The sequence below is a fragment of the Capricornis sumatraensis genome, chromosome 15 (genome assembly GCF_032405125.1).
Source record: "Capricornis sumatraensis isolate serow.1 chromosome 15, serow.2, whole genome shotgun sequence".
NCBI classification, from domain to species: Eukaryota; Metazoa; Chordata; class Mammalia; order Artiodactyla; family Bovidae; genus Capricornis; species Capricornis sumatraensis.
The window spans coordinates 84,379,638-84,394,611 of NC_091083.1; the positions used below are offsets into that span (position 1 = coordinate 84,379,638).

Here is a 14,974-nt window from a genome sequence, read left to right on the forward strand (position 1 = left end):
ATTTTAGATGAAAGAGGACAAATAGCAGAAAAGAGCTCAGAGTGATGAGCAACATCAGAGGAGAAGAGCACACACAGGATTTAAACAAGCAGGTTTACAACATATATCTACAAATTTTTTACCTGAGGTGCAAGCGTTATATACTTTCTCCCCACCCCACCCCCCAACCCAAATGATTTCTTTTCAGCAGCGCTCAAGTATGCAAAAAAAAAAAAAAAAAAACTCCATTTCTTATTTGGTCAATTCTAAAAATCATATTTTTCGGGGCAAAACAGAGATGATGTCCAGTCTCTATTTGTGTACAACCCAACTCTTCCAACTATAGTTTTTATTGCTATTTGGTACAAAAGTTAACAACTTTACAAAACCGTAGTGTTCCTTTATGTGTTATATATACAGTACAATCACAGCTTATTTCAGTAGCTTTCAACATTTGCTTTTTCAAAGGATGAACTAATTTAATTTCATGGAGAGTACACATTTATATCCATCAAGACCTAAGGGGGAAAAAAAAGGTTTAAAACATGATTAGAATAAAACTAAATACAGTTTACAAAAGTTTTTTAAAAGTGTAACAAATACACAGAACTAAAAAGGTCTAGAAATGCAATGAGTTCCATTTAAGCTTAAATTTTTAACCAAGTCTCGGGAGTCTGAATAAATAAGCTGCACCATTTAGGATATGCTCACGTACAATGAACAGTGATTTAATGAAGATGATTTAACCAACAAGAATTTACATCAGATACAGGTGTCAAGTCAGCTGCCTCCTATAGGAAACTCTGGAAATTTATACCTAACAAAAGGAAAATATATGGCACAGACCACAGGTATTTAAGACAAGACTCAATAATAACCTCCTCCATGAGAAGGACAGGGCACAAAACACGTGTAACACTGTTTGGCCAACGTCTATGGAGTTTTACAGCTGAAATTCCCAGCCCTGGGCCAGGCACCACCTCAGCACTGCTCAGGGTGGACGTCAGGGACAGAGGTCAGGTGGGCATAAAGGTATGAACCACAGCGCAGAGGGAGCGTGAACAGCGAAGGCCCAGCTCCCCGCAAACATGCTACAGAAATACATGAGCTTAAGCACCAGAACAAGGTCGTTTGGCCAGGAGGGTGTGGAAAGGATGTTCCAGAGTAGAGAGAAAGGCAAGCAGAGAAGCCCAGAGGCGGGAGCTGGTCACATACACGACAGGCCCCACTTGCTGCTACACACAGTGCAAATAACCACCCATAAATCGTGTTTATGTTTCAAGGCAGAGTGGATCTAATCCCATTTCTGCGATGATGCCAGCCTCATACCACTGGCATCACCTGAGCGGGAAAGAAGGACGCAGACGGACAGGCCCATGTGCTCCAGGGAAAACTGCAAGGAGAGACTCTGCCCTGGTCCACGTGTCTCTCTCTCTGAATCCAGATCTCGCAGGCGCTGGGTCAAGAGTCTGCTCCACGAGGATATGGTAGTGATTACCAGAACGAGAGCTGTCTGGGAGGGGATGAAATCTGTCCATGAGCCCCAGTCTTTCCAGTCACTTTATTGTTAACTCTCACACAGATGCCATGCCCTCTGCCCAAACTTGGAAGTAACTAAATCAACATGTGCACAACTCCAAGAGCACCACCTGAAGCTTCGGGGTAGCCACCACTAGATACACCTGCCGTGTGAACCAGAAAGTCAAAATAAACCTCCTTGCTCTGTCCCGCTGCTGCTCCTGCTAAGGGTTTATAAGGGTTTTGAACAAGCACTTAAACTGGAGGGGTGGGGCCCAGGCCTTGGATTTTGCAGACCGAGGACCAAAAAACAGAGGAAGGTGCTGGGCAAGTTACATAAGCCAAGTCTCAGTCTCCACATCTGTAAAGGGGGCACAGAGTCTCCTAACTCAGGAATTTGCAAACTTTTCCTATAACTGGCTAGACAGCTCTCGGCTTTGCAGACAATGAAGCCCCTGTCACAATGATCCATTTCTGCTTTTGTGGCCCCAGGAAGCCACAGACGATCTAAAGGAAAGGAAGTGGCTGTGTCCCAATAAAACTTTATTAACAAAAACTGATGGCAGGCAGTTGGCCTAAGGCTCTAAGAAGGACTAAACTAGCTCATGATGATAAACAATTCATTCAACCCCTAGCATGAAATAAACCCTCAGTAAATTTCAGTTGCTTTTGCTACTTTACCATGATCACCACTGATATCCAGATACCCTGAGGGCTGTTTTAAAAACACTTCAAAATTCAAGTTAAAAGCAATTTTACTTTGTGATATTATACTGGGTAAGTTACATGGTTTGTTTTCAATCAGGTAAAACCAATACAGTGTATGTGCTCACCTTTCATCCCCCAAACAGGAAATCAAGTTTTCTTGTCATTTGGTCGATAATGTGCGTTCCCAATAAAATTCTCATAGTTTCTCTTTTGTAGCATGCTGCTAGATAAGTGTTGATAGGATACAGGCCTTTTTCCTGATTGGAGGAAAAAAAAGTGTAAACGGGCATTTAGAATTAAGCTTAACAATGTGTGGGTTGTCAGAAGTCAATTTTCAAAATTCCTGATAAAGTGACCAGAACACATATGATCCACATGTATTATAAAGTTAGTTACAAGGTAAAATGTTAATTGCCAGGAAGACATTTCTTAGCTTAGAATTTTAAAGTCACTAAATGGTAAAATTATCTAAGTGCTACTAAAAATTAAAAGCCAAAATGGCAACATATTTTAAGCCTTTGTGTATCATGAACCAAAACTGTGTGGAGGAGGGGAGAAAAAGACCGATTTACTTGCAACACACAGCCTTTTCTCTTCAAGTGAAAGACACAATTATGACTCATGTCCATTTTAAATGCAGAGTGGGGGGAAAGGGACACTTCTAATCAAAAGGCTGCAGAGATTATTTTTTTCATCAAAATTTTTATAAAAGTCACTGGACTGTGTGAAAGAGAGTGTTTTCTAATTAGCTATCCCCCGATCAACTGACATCAAGCCATCTTTGATACAGACTGTCACCACCCAGAACCTTTCATTTCAAATTAATACAAACGGGGATGTTTAAAATGGATGCGTCCCTTTGGGCGCAGAAACCTGCAGAGCTTATAATCAGGGAAGGTACTGCGGTTTCACCGAGCAGGACAGGTCCCCACACCTGTCTCACCCACTCTCACAGACTCGGCTGTGTGCTAGACACGTCCGATGCAGCAAGGGCTTTAAAACCGCCTCTGCGGGGACAAGGGCCTTCAAGGTACCTGTGGGCATCGGGGGAGCAACACGGGGAAGACTGCGCTCTAACATTCACTTCAGGCTGAGCCCTGGCCAAAACCGGCAGCGCGGTTCCCTAGGTCTGGACACCAAAGGGACCCAGCAGCCTGGGAAGGGCCTGGCGCGCCCACAGAGCGCTTGCGAGGGGCCCCGAGCCCGCTATACGGGCGCCCGACCCGCGCTGATCACAGGGGCGGGCAGGCTGCGCGCCCTGCCATGCACGCGGGCTAGGCGTCAAGGACACCTGACTCGGCACTGCAAGGGGGTACAGCCCCTGGGCCCCGCTGCCCTCGGCCCAGCCCAGCAGGAGCTGGAAAAGGGGCCGCTGCGCCAGGGCCCTCCCCCTGCCCCCCTAGGGTCCCCCGAGGACGCCCACCTTCCAGCGCGGCGGCGGCGGCGGCGGGCGCGCAGGGTAGCAGCGCGGCGAAGGCGGGCCCGGGCGCGGGGCGCGGGCGCGCGGGGGGCGCGGGCGGCGCGCAGGCGCACTCGGGCGGCAGCAGGGACGCCAGCCCGCGCACCACGCGGTACTGCGGCAGCTCGGGCGGCCGGCGGCACGGCGCGCAGGGCGGCTCCGGCGCGACCCGCGGCCGCTTGGGCAGCGGCTCCCCCGGCTCAGCGCCCCCGCGGCCGCACGCGTAGTCCCGCGCGGGCGCCCAGGAGCCGTCGCTCCTGGTGGCGTCGGCGGCGGGCTGCGGCTCCGGCCGCCGCGCCTTCTCCAGGCCTGCCTTGCAGGGCGGCGCTTCGGGCGGCGTGCGGGCAGGACCGGGCCCCGGAACCCCGAGGCCGGGCGGTGGCAGCGGGCGCAGCGCCTTGAGGTTGCTAGGGGCTAAAGTGCTGTCGGCGCCCGCGGGCGGCGGGGGCGGCGGGGCTCTGCTGGGCCCCTGGGTGCCGGGCGCGGGCCGCTCGGCCGGCGCGGGCTTGGGTTGCGCCGGGGCGGCCGGCCGCGGCTTGGGCCTGAAGGCACCGGGCAGCGGGGGCACGTCCTTGCCCAGCAGGGCCGGCGGGCAGCCCGTCCGCCGGCTGCGCAGCGCAGCCCTGCCCCGGCAGCTCTTGTGCGCGTCGGGGTGGTACTTGTGCTCCAGCCTCTGGTGCATCGTCAGCACCTCCGGGTAGAAGGTCTTGAAGGTGCAGAAGGGGCAGGTGCTGCTGGCGGTCACGCTCCTGCCCAGAGGCGCCCCCGCGCCCCCGTGCGGGGCGCCGAGGGACAGGTTTAGGGGCTTCTCCTGGCAGCCTGCGTCGGCCGCCCGCTTCTCCCGGGGCCCGAGCTGCGCGTGGCGGGCTGCTGTGGCCGCCTCGGTCCTGCACACCAGGGGGCTGGCCTGAGGGTCCGCGGGCGGCCTCTTCTTCAAGGCGTCCAAGTACGCGGGGCCGGGGGCCTTGCTCAGCTTCTCGGCACCGTCAGCCACTGCATCCCCGCTGAAATCCTGAGGTTCCCTGTGCACTGCCGCCAGCAGGGCGCCGCCCAGGACGCTCTGAGAGGCGGGGGCCATCCCCTTCAGTTGCTTTGCGGGTGGGCTGCCTTTAACATCTTTGGCACCGTCGAAACATCTTTTCAAATTTTTGGTTTGCGCGCTGTCGGCGGTTAGGAGTGCATCTTCGGCCTCCTGGGGTCTCCCGTCGCTCTTGCCGTCTGCGGCAGCGTCCATCTGCTTGTCCTTGTGATGTCTCTCCAGGTGATACCGCAAGGAGGTCTTCTGTGCTGCAGCGTAGTCACAGAATTCACATTTGTATGGTTTTTCACCTAAAACGAGAAGTGTCACTTTACTACACACGCTTACGAAAAGCATCAACACACGACAGAGAGCAGATTCTTCCCTCTTCCCTTGTCTGTGAATCTTCTCATCCAGAAGGTCTCATGAGTCGTGGGGTTATGACTCTTTCTACCCCAAATATTTGAAAATGTGAACATGTGTCTTCCATTTAAAAATTTAAAAGCACACCTTAAAATGATCTCATTTAATCTTCGTAATAGCCCTATGCGAGTGAATATTATCCCATCTTTACAGCTAAGAAAATGAGAGCGCGGAAAAGTTAATCTGCCTATGACTGCACAGCCAATGAGCAGAAGAGATGCAAATTCGAGTCCACATGGCCTCCCAAACCATTATGCTACAGCTGCTTCCACAACCTAAGGAAAAGATGACTGAGAATTCTCCGGTGGTTCAGTGGTCAGGGCTTCAAGCTCTCACTGCCAAGATCACGGTTTTAATCACCTGCTGGGGGGAACTAAGATCCCCCAAGCCCGGCAGAGTGCCAGAAAGTAGCAGTAATAAACACAAACCAAAGATGATTCAGTAGTATTAACTTCCTTCTAAAGCATAATAAAGCCGTGACATTTAAAAATATTAGAGATTTCAATAAGATGGGAGTGAGGATAAAGGAATCAGGCATTAAACAAGAGACCAACTTCGCAAGAAGACAGCTGAAGTTACAATGAGCCTAAAGGAAGCAAGGCGACAGCTGCAGACCAACAGGCTACAGGTCTGCTCCTGAGCTGCCCCGAGCATCCAGAAGAGCATCTGGACAACAGCAAAAACCAGACTCAGGGCTGCATCGCAGTCCTGAGCCGATACATGCAGTGAACAAGCGTAAGGGGTGCCTTACCTGTATGCGTTCTGAGATGAATATTGAGGTAATAATTTGAACGGAAAAACTTTCCACAATAACTACATTCTCTTGAGGATGTAAGATGCTTCATTTTCCCTCCATCATCATTTTTATCTTAAAACAGAAACAAAAATATCCATGTAAGAAGATAGCTCAAGGATGTGAACAGGGCAAGCTGACTTAAAGATTCTTGGTAGAACATTTTTGGAAAATCTGAAATAACTTTTATATTAGGCATTGGCTAAAAACAGCCAAGTGCTGCTTTGAGGCTGTGTGCAGCGTTAAAGCCTGTGTGCAACAGTTTTGTTTTGTGAGCACAGCCGAGTTCACTGTTGACGATTCCCTTCTTCATGGCCAGTTACCACTAGAGGGCAGCAGGCACAACTTAATCTTTAAAAGTTTGGCCCTGGGCAAACACCTAGGAAAGTTTGTCAAAATTCAGCAAAGCAGATTTTGGAAAGCAGATCATATTATTCGCAAGTGCTCACATGGGCAACCTTGACGAATCACAATCTGTACCCCTCTGTCCACAATCAGGACAGTGGAGCAGACACAGGTCCCCTGAGGCAGGCCCAGGCGCTACAGTCACACCCCAGCTTGTCCAGCAGGACCCTGAGCTCCGCGTGAACCTCCTGTCACCGCTGGTCACATCACACCCATCAGTGTGGCTGAAGCAGAAGACGGGGCATCTGTAAATTCACCATAACTCATCCTTTTGCCTGGAAACCCTGGAATTTCCAACTGAAGGGCCTCTACCTGGCTCTGTCCACATTCTGAAGTCTAGATTTATAGACTTCACTGATTTTAAAAAGCAGCTTATAAGAAGCCTCGGTGAGCTCCCAGGTACCATAAAGACGGGAGTAAAGAGAGAATTCCCCAATGGTCCAGCAGTCAGAACTCCACACTATCATGGCCCAAGGACCAGGTTCAATCCCTGATGGGGGAACTAGAATCCCACAAGCCTTGGGGCATGACTTAAAAACAAGAGAGACAGGATCACATAACTTCTGTCACCCCTGAACTTCCGTGAAGACAGTATGATGCTGCTGCTAGGTCACTTTAGTCGTGTCCGACTCTGTGCGACCCCATGGACCACAGCCCACCAGGCTCCTCCGTCCACGGGGTTTTCCAGGCAAAGAGTACCGGAGTGGGTTGCCATTGCCTTCTCCAGAAGACAGTATAGCCACCTCCAAATACTGGAAGATAGCAGAAACAACCTTTGGTCTAAAAAGGTGTCACGAGGACTTAAAAAATCAACTTACGTGAATCACTATTATTAATCCAGTTTATAAAAGTTGAAAACAATAAACCATTTACTTTGCTTTTTGATCGTGAAAGTAAATCTGAAGAAAGCCAGGCTCGCAGTAGATCACAGTGAGGTCAGTCTAGGCCAGAAGGCCCATCACAGTGTGGGTTCAGGGGACCCAACCCCTCACAGAGCGCCCAGCTCTTCCTCTGACACTCACACCCAGCTCGCCAAGACTTTAGCTGAGCTTGCATGTCACAGCAGTTTACTACTTCCAGCTGTGCGTCCGGATTTATGGTGCGCTGCGTCACATCCAGAGTTACGAAATGCCTTCGCTCCAACACAAAGGGTGTGAAATGTCCTGTCTGCCTGGTTCCTGCTTCTCTCTAGCTTCACCAGTGACTCTGTTGTGCTGTCCTTTATAAAAGACTTTTATAAATAGGCAGCTGAAATCATCCTTGGGAGGTGGAAGATAAGGGTTGATGAACCAATTGTGTAAACAGGGAAATCGGGCAAAGAAAGGTTAAGCAAGACGTAACCAGACCCAACACAAGTCTTGGTGCTCCCAGCTATTATGGGCCATCCTAGCCGCCCACCGACAGGGCCCAGGTTTTCCACTCGGTCCCGCCCACGGGCAAACGCGACCGTCCACTCGGTCCTGCCCACGCCACCTACGGGCAAACGCAACCACCCACTGGGTCCTGCCCATGCCGCCTTCAGGCAAACGCAACCATCCACTCGGTCCTCCCCACACCACCCACGGGCAAGCGCGACCACCCACTCACAGCGCTCGGGCAGCGGGGTGTCTCTTTCATCACAAGCAGCAAAGCGCTGCCGCTGTTCCTAAGGAACCACTTGGAAGACTAGAAGGCTATGTTTAAAGTCATTTTTATGATGTCATCAAGGCATCTAATGCATTTTCTAGATTTCTACACCTGAAGATTATAAGCATGCCAAGTGCTACGTTTCCTGTCTCCAAGGAAACTCAAAACACGCTGAATATTTGCTATGAAAACTACCACCCTCAGCCCCATCATGTGATCAGGACAGAAACTGGGCACCGGCTTGAGAGAAGATGTATTATCCGGTCACGTTCCCACTGGGTCTCTTAAGAGACATCAACACACAGCCAACTCACCACACGAGACGCCAGCGTATGTTTAAACCGAGACCACCTCTGTAAAGGACACTATTTTCCTAGGACTGACTCCTGTTCTCATCATTCCCCGGCTGACCTGGCATGGGTTTATCAGCTGAGCTCCAGCAGCAGAATCCTCTAGTCAATAAAAGATTACTAAAAGGAGAGAAAAGCTGTGTGAAGAGGGGCGAGACCTGAAGCACAAGTGGGACACTCTGCCCTGGACGGTGCCCCCTGGACCGGAGAGACCCACCAACAGGCCCTCGGCGACGGCCTCCGTTTCCTCTAAGTGCCATAAGAACGCCAGAATTGTGACTAAACAGATGAGATCTTTCAATGAACTTTGATGTGTTCACTCCCTGCTGGAGTGACTGAGTTAACAGCAGCACCCCAGGCCTCTGCCCCGCTGTGGCGCAGCACACGCGCCAGGTGAGCTAACGTGGGGCCTCTGTTAGCAAAACATGACATCGCATCACTCAGAGCAGGAAGAAACCGCGACAGGCCTTTTAAGGCCACCCTATTACAGAAAGGAGACGAAGGCCCTGAGAGCTTAGGGACTTTTACAACAGGGTGAGACCAGGAGCCAGGACCCAAACCCGCCCTCAGTGGGCCGTGTCCTCCCTGCTGGACCAGACGGGGGGCAGGGGGCGGGGGGCAGGGGGCAAGGGGCAGGGGGCGGGGGGCAGCTCACCCAGGTGCAGCCCGTCTGGGAGCCCGTCCTCGGAGCCATCTTCAGACCCAGCCTCCCGGTCCAGGGCCCCGCTGTCCTCCAGGGTGGGCGGCAGCTCCGGGGAGCATGTCCTGGGCTGCCTGCCGTCCGTGGCGGCGGCAGGGGGCGAGCCGGCGTCGGCCCTGCGCTCCTTCTTGTGCACACGCGAGTGCAACACCAGCTGGTGGTAGGTCCGGAAGGCTTTGCCACACTCGGCACAGTGGGTCGGCTTCTCCTTACTACTGGCCAACTTGGGGTCCGCGTCCACAGAAGGCACTTCGCCATGGGGGTGTCTGGACTTCTCCTTGTCTTGGGAGAGGCCGGGGCAACCGCTTTTGCTCGTCCTGGGCTTTCCAGAGCCTTCCGGCTGGCTCTTGCTGCCGCTCCAGGCCTCCCCCGGCTCCTCCTTGTCGGAGCACGGCTCGTCGCTGTCGGTGCTGCCCTCCTGGCCCGGCTGCTGCCGCTCCTTCACCTCCCGGCACACGGCCACCTTGCCCTTGGTGGCCAGCTGCCAGGCCTGGTAGGTGGTGAACGGGTCCAGCTGAGGTATCCACTTGGCCGGCTTCTTGGCGATCTCGGCAGGGGACGCGGGTCTCAGGTTCAGGAACTGCAGCAGCTCCGCCCCCGGCGACAGCATGCCTTCCTGCGGGGCTTCGGTCTGCGGGCCACGGGGCCCGGAAGCAGCTTCTTTGGTGTGCATCTTCCGGTGATCGATGAGACTTTCTTTATTCGGAAACAGAAAGCCGCAGACCATGCAGATCTTGTACGGCGAGGAGACGCCCTCGGCCGCGGGCTCCTGCACCACCTCGTTGATGGTCGCCGGGCTCTCCAGGCCGGGCTGCGGCCTGCTCTTTGCCCCCGACTTGCCCGTGTGCGTCCGCATGTGATTCTTCAGAAACCAGGGCTCCTTGAACCGCCGGCCGCACATGTGACACCCGTACGTGAACGAGTCTTTGTGCTTCTTCATGTGGACCTCGACGTCGAAAGCCACGCGGAACGTCTGCCCGCACACTTCACAGCTCAGCTCCTCGCTCTCCTTGCAGCTCTTGTCCTTGGGAGGCTCGCCGCGCACCTGAACTTTATCCAGAGGACTGAGATACTCGGCTTCGACGCGCAGGACGGCAGGCTCACAAAGGGTGGGCCGGTGCTGCAGCAGGACATGTTTGCTGAGGTCCTCGGCGCGCGTGAAGGTCTGGCTGCAGAACATGCAGTCCAGGGGCATGTGCCCCTCCACCTGGACGACGCCCTTCTCCTGCGCGGCTCGGAAGGGGGCCGCGGCGGCCCCTTTGATCGGCATGGCGTCATCAAGCTCCATTTGGGTGCCAAGGGAATTGCCGATCACTTCCGGTCCATCCATATACACCAAGAGGGATTGGGTTGGCATGTTTCCTGTCTCCTGAGGAGTGTATATAAAATTAGAATCTGCTTGAGGAATCTCTGGAGTTGGAATAAGGCCACTTGTCAAAGACTTGTCACTCACGCACCCAGTAGCCCGAGGCTTCCAAACTAGACCAAATATTTGTTGTAAAAATTCAAAACAAAGTGTGTATTCCTCTACCGTCGTGTCTCTGCAAGTCCAGGAAGCTCAGTCACAACGCCGATCCCTGGCTCTCTCTAGGACCAGGCAGAGAGACTCCCCGGTGGCGGACGCAGAGCCGAGTCAGCGCTAAGCATGAGTTCTGTCTTCACCGAGCGGCTGATTCTGCTGAGCAAGAAGTCACTTCCAGCAACCTGGAGACAAGGGCCTTCCAAAACCTGGAGGAGAAAAAAAAAGGTGAAAAAGGTGGGCTCCAGTCAGGAAGGAGAGAAGCGGGCCGATGGCTCACAGTGGCCTTCCCCTGGGATCCAGTCAGGAAGGAGGGAAGAGGGACCATGGCTCACAGTGGCCTTCCCCACGAGGCAGAGAAGAGACCCGATTCAGCGGCTTCCCTTTTAGGGAACAGTGCTCTGTACAGAGCATCCTGCTACACATGCTCATTACTTAGACCTTTAGTGTTTCATCCAGTAGCCCTTAAACCACAAGTGCACAGTTACACCGGCGCTTCAATGATTTAAATGAAAAATGTCAAGTTTCAGAACAGAAATGATCAAATTCAGCTTAATATGTTTTAACTGCCACTAAAATGCATGACGTATACCCTTACAAACAATCTCTACAAGTCTACAGACTTCTAAAAAAAAAAAAAAAAACAATGAAAGCACCTGAGGCAAAATCTTAAAAGCCAGAGTTTCATACTTTCTTATAGACAAATACACAAGAAATGCAAATGCCTAAAAGCACACTGGTGGATTACACATAACCTAAATCACCAAGAAAAGCACTGAAAAATAGGAACCTTTCCTAAAATCCCCATTCAAGAAACACATTTTAGAACAGTTTCTCATCCTGGCCACACAGAACCTTGATATATTTTGAACCACTGGACACCATGCCCCTCATTCCACTGCCCAAACCCATTTGCTTTTAACAACCTTCTGCCTTCAGTGGGCTCTGGGGTGAGACTTCCTTGCCCGGGCTACAAATAAGGAAATACAGACAAAAAGCTGCTTCATGAATGCACACATTTTAAATAAGATTCTCAACACGGCTGGCAGAACATTGCTTAGGCTTCCATCAGAAAACAGGCCTTCTCATTTTCAATCCACCTTTCACGTATGTGTTGGCCAGGTGCAAAATGGACGACCTGACTGAACTGCAGGCTCTGAGCTGGGAGCAAATCTTCACACTTGCAGAAGGATTAACCTGTGAAGCCAACACCCTCCACCTTCAAGGTGAGCAGTTTTCACAGTCAACAGGTAACACACACACACAGTTTTCACAGTCAACAGGTCACACACACACACAGTTTTCACATCATCAACAGGTCACACACACAGTTTTCACATCATCGACAGGTCACACACACACACACACAGTTTTCACATAGTCAACAGGTCACACACACACATTTCTCACATAGTCAACGGGTCACACACACACAACAGGTCACACACACACAGTTTTCACATAGTCAACAGGTCACACACACAACAGGTCACACAGTTTTCACAGTCAACAGGTCACACACACACAGTTTTCACATAGGTCACACACACACACAACAGGTCACACAGTTTTCACAGTCAACAGGTCACACACACACATTTCTCACATAGTCAACAGGTCACACACACACAACAGGTCACACACACACAGTTTTCACATAGTCAACAGGTCACACACACAACAGGTCACACAGTTTTCACATAGTCAACAGGTCTCACACACACACACACACACACACACACACACACACACACCCTTTCCTCCTCTCCACTTCCTCAAAGAGCAGGAGCCAGTGGGCTCAGAACAGGAGGAAACATTTCTTCCCCTTCTTCACACCCGGAAAAAGAAAATCCTCCTACTCCCTGTTATCTTTTGGTCAGGAGTAAAAACTAGGTCTTCAACGTTAAGCTTTTCTGCATAAGCCTGCAGATCAAAGTTTAGGGTAAAGAGAGAATGGACTGAAGTGTTCTATCTTTAGTTTCTTGGCCTTTTGTCGCACTCACAATGGAGGAGAAACACACAGACTGGACTGCCAGCTGCTGGGCAGCACAGAACACTCCAGGGGCCCGAGTTCCAGTCCTGGCTGAGTTGCAGCCTTGAAGCTGTCACCACCGCATACCCGTCTTCCTCCGTCCACTCACTGCGGGTGGTTGAATCACAGGACCATTTGCAGAGTTCAAAATATCCATGGTCCTGGGGTTAGACACACTTCATGGGTAGACGTAACTCTGTGATCATGCTGATCAAGATGTGAGACGATTATTTGGATTTGCTGAGTGATCCTTTAGGTTTCAGTGTAGTCATTTACTCCTTCAGCAAATATTTACTGAATGTGAGTGTCCCAGGTAATACTGTAACTGGAGAAAGTAATAGCACACACTCTGGAAAAGCAGCTCTCAAACCCCGGCGGCACTCTTCCCTGGCCGACAGCTGAGTGAGAACGAGAGCGGTGACTTGAGGAGGGCACAGCTGCAGGGATCCATCTCAATCTGAATAAAGCCTGTCTTTAAGACCCTTTCTACTTTTTGGTGCCAAAATGCCCTTCTTATAAAATCAAAGAGTGGCGATAGGAAAGGGTTTGAGGGTTGTTGTTTTTTTTTAATGTCCTGATTTGACAAAAATCAAAGCCCTGCATGTCAGACCTCAACTTAAGAAATCTGACAATAATCTGACATTTGTCAGATTTGGGGAACTCCACTTTTCTGTAAATAATCTTTCACCAAAGACACCAATCCTAAACTCCCAACAACTGTGGATGAAAAATGTCATGTGGGTACACTTCCCACGTGGGGTCGGGGCATATACTGGAAGTTCCTGTCTTCTGACAGTTTCATTTCAGCTTTTATCTTTCAAATGTTCAAATATCTGGGTTAAGTAAGTCACCATCAGCTTCCAACACAAGACCCAAAGGAGTGGTAGAGGAGGACACTGGAAAAAAATCTTCAGAAAAAGAAGAGCTTCAGTTTTGCCTGAGAGGGTGGACAGGATGGGGCGGGAAGCTGGGGGATGGACGTCCCAGGCCAGGGGGTCTTTTGGTGGCAAAACCTCCAGCCAAGGGACAGAACCTTACAGTCACTGCTACTGCTAAGCCGCTTCAGTCATGTCTGACTCTGTGCGACCCCAAAGACAGCCCACCAGGCTCTCCCGTCCGTGGGATTCTCCAGGTAAGAACACTGGAGTGGGTTACCATTTCCTTCTCCAATGCATGAAAGTGAAAAGTGAAAGGGAACTCGCTCAGTCGTGTTCGCCTCCTAGCGACCCCATGGACTGCAGCCCACCAGGCTCCCCAGTCCATGGGATTCTCCAGGCAAGAGCGCTGGAGTGGGGCGCCACTGCCTTCTCCTGACAGTCATCAGCTGTGCCCCACTGCCTGCGGCCCAGGCTCACAGCAATCCTTCCTGTCCTCTGAAAAGACACCCGAGACGGGCCAGCCTTCAGCCCCAGGGCCAGCCCTCCTGCGAGCTGGCTCACTGCTGCCCCCAGCGCCCAGAAAGGGCCACGGGGACAGGTGTGCACCACGGCTGTGCCGCTCCCTGGCCACTCACCAACCTCACTGGCTTGACACTAAAATTAACTTGAATGCTCAGCAAGACTTCTACATGGCTGTCTGTGGCTGCCATCTAATAACCATTCTACATTGTTAAGAGGATGATAAAAAATGAATCACATATAATCACACCATAAAGGTGACGAGTAGAAGCAAACCCGCATCATCTGGACTTACAGCCACTTCCCTGGTGGCTCAGAGGGTAAAGCGTCTGCCTCCAATGCAGGAGACCAGGGTTCGATCCCTGGGTCGGGAAGATCCCCTGGAGACGGAAATGGTAACCCACTCCAGTATTCTTGCCTGGAGAATCCCACGGACAGAGGAGCCTGGTGGGCAACAGTCTGTGGGGCCGTGAAGAGTCAGACGCGACTGAGCAACTTCACTTTCACTTTCTTATTGACCTACCAAACCCCAAATGCAAGGCCTACTAGGGTCATCTCTCACAGCAAATACCTTCAACTCTTTTCCGTTTTATTTACGTATTTACTTTCCGCTACATTGTGCGGCGGCCGCGAGTGGGACCTCAGCTTCCTGACCAGGGATGGAACCTGGGCCCCCTGCCTCGGGAGTCTTAACCCCTGGACCCCCAGGGAAGTCCCTGCCCTCAACTCTTGACACAGACACTCAATGGAGACAAAACACTTCTTAAACTATGAATCAGTAACTACCAAGACCAGGCTACTCACCAAAAATCAAAACTCTTTACAGGGCGCCCGTCCTACAAAGACTTTGAGTAGCAACTTATGAAAAGCAGCCATGCTGGCAATAGCCCCCCCACGGAGGGAGTGTGAGCGGAGGGAGTGTGAGCGCACAGGCCCCCAGCGTGCAGCAACCGACGGGGCTGGAGCTGGAGCTGGGGTCGGGGGGAGACGCTCCCTCTAAACGCTAGTGTGCAGAAGAGGGAGCCGTCCGAACACACTAAGCTGAGC

At 51.8% G+C, this 14,974-nt stretch overlaps 1 protein-coding gene across 1 annotated transcript; it reads right to left on the reverse strand.

Moving 5' to 3' along the window:
* Positions 1 to 235: 235 nt before the first annotated feature.
* On the reverse strand, positions 236 to 10,336 carry ZNF217 (zinc finger protein 217). Its single transcript, XM_068986841.1, has 5 exons — positions 9,354 to 10,336; positions 8,935 to 9,296; positions 5,857 to 5,973; positions 3,629 to 4,993; positions 236 to 497 (listed from the first exon to the last, which is right to left on the reverse strand). The coding sequence occupies exons 1-5, from the start codon at positions 10,334 to 10,336 to the stop codon at positions 454 to 456; spliced, it is 2,871 nt and encodes a 956-aa protein (XP_068842942.1). The 3' UTR covers positions 236 to 453.
* Between the last annotated feature and the right edge of the window lie 4,638 nt (positions 10,337 to 14,974).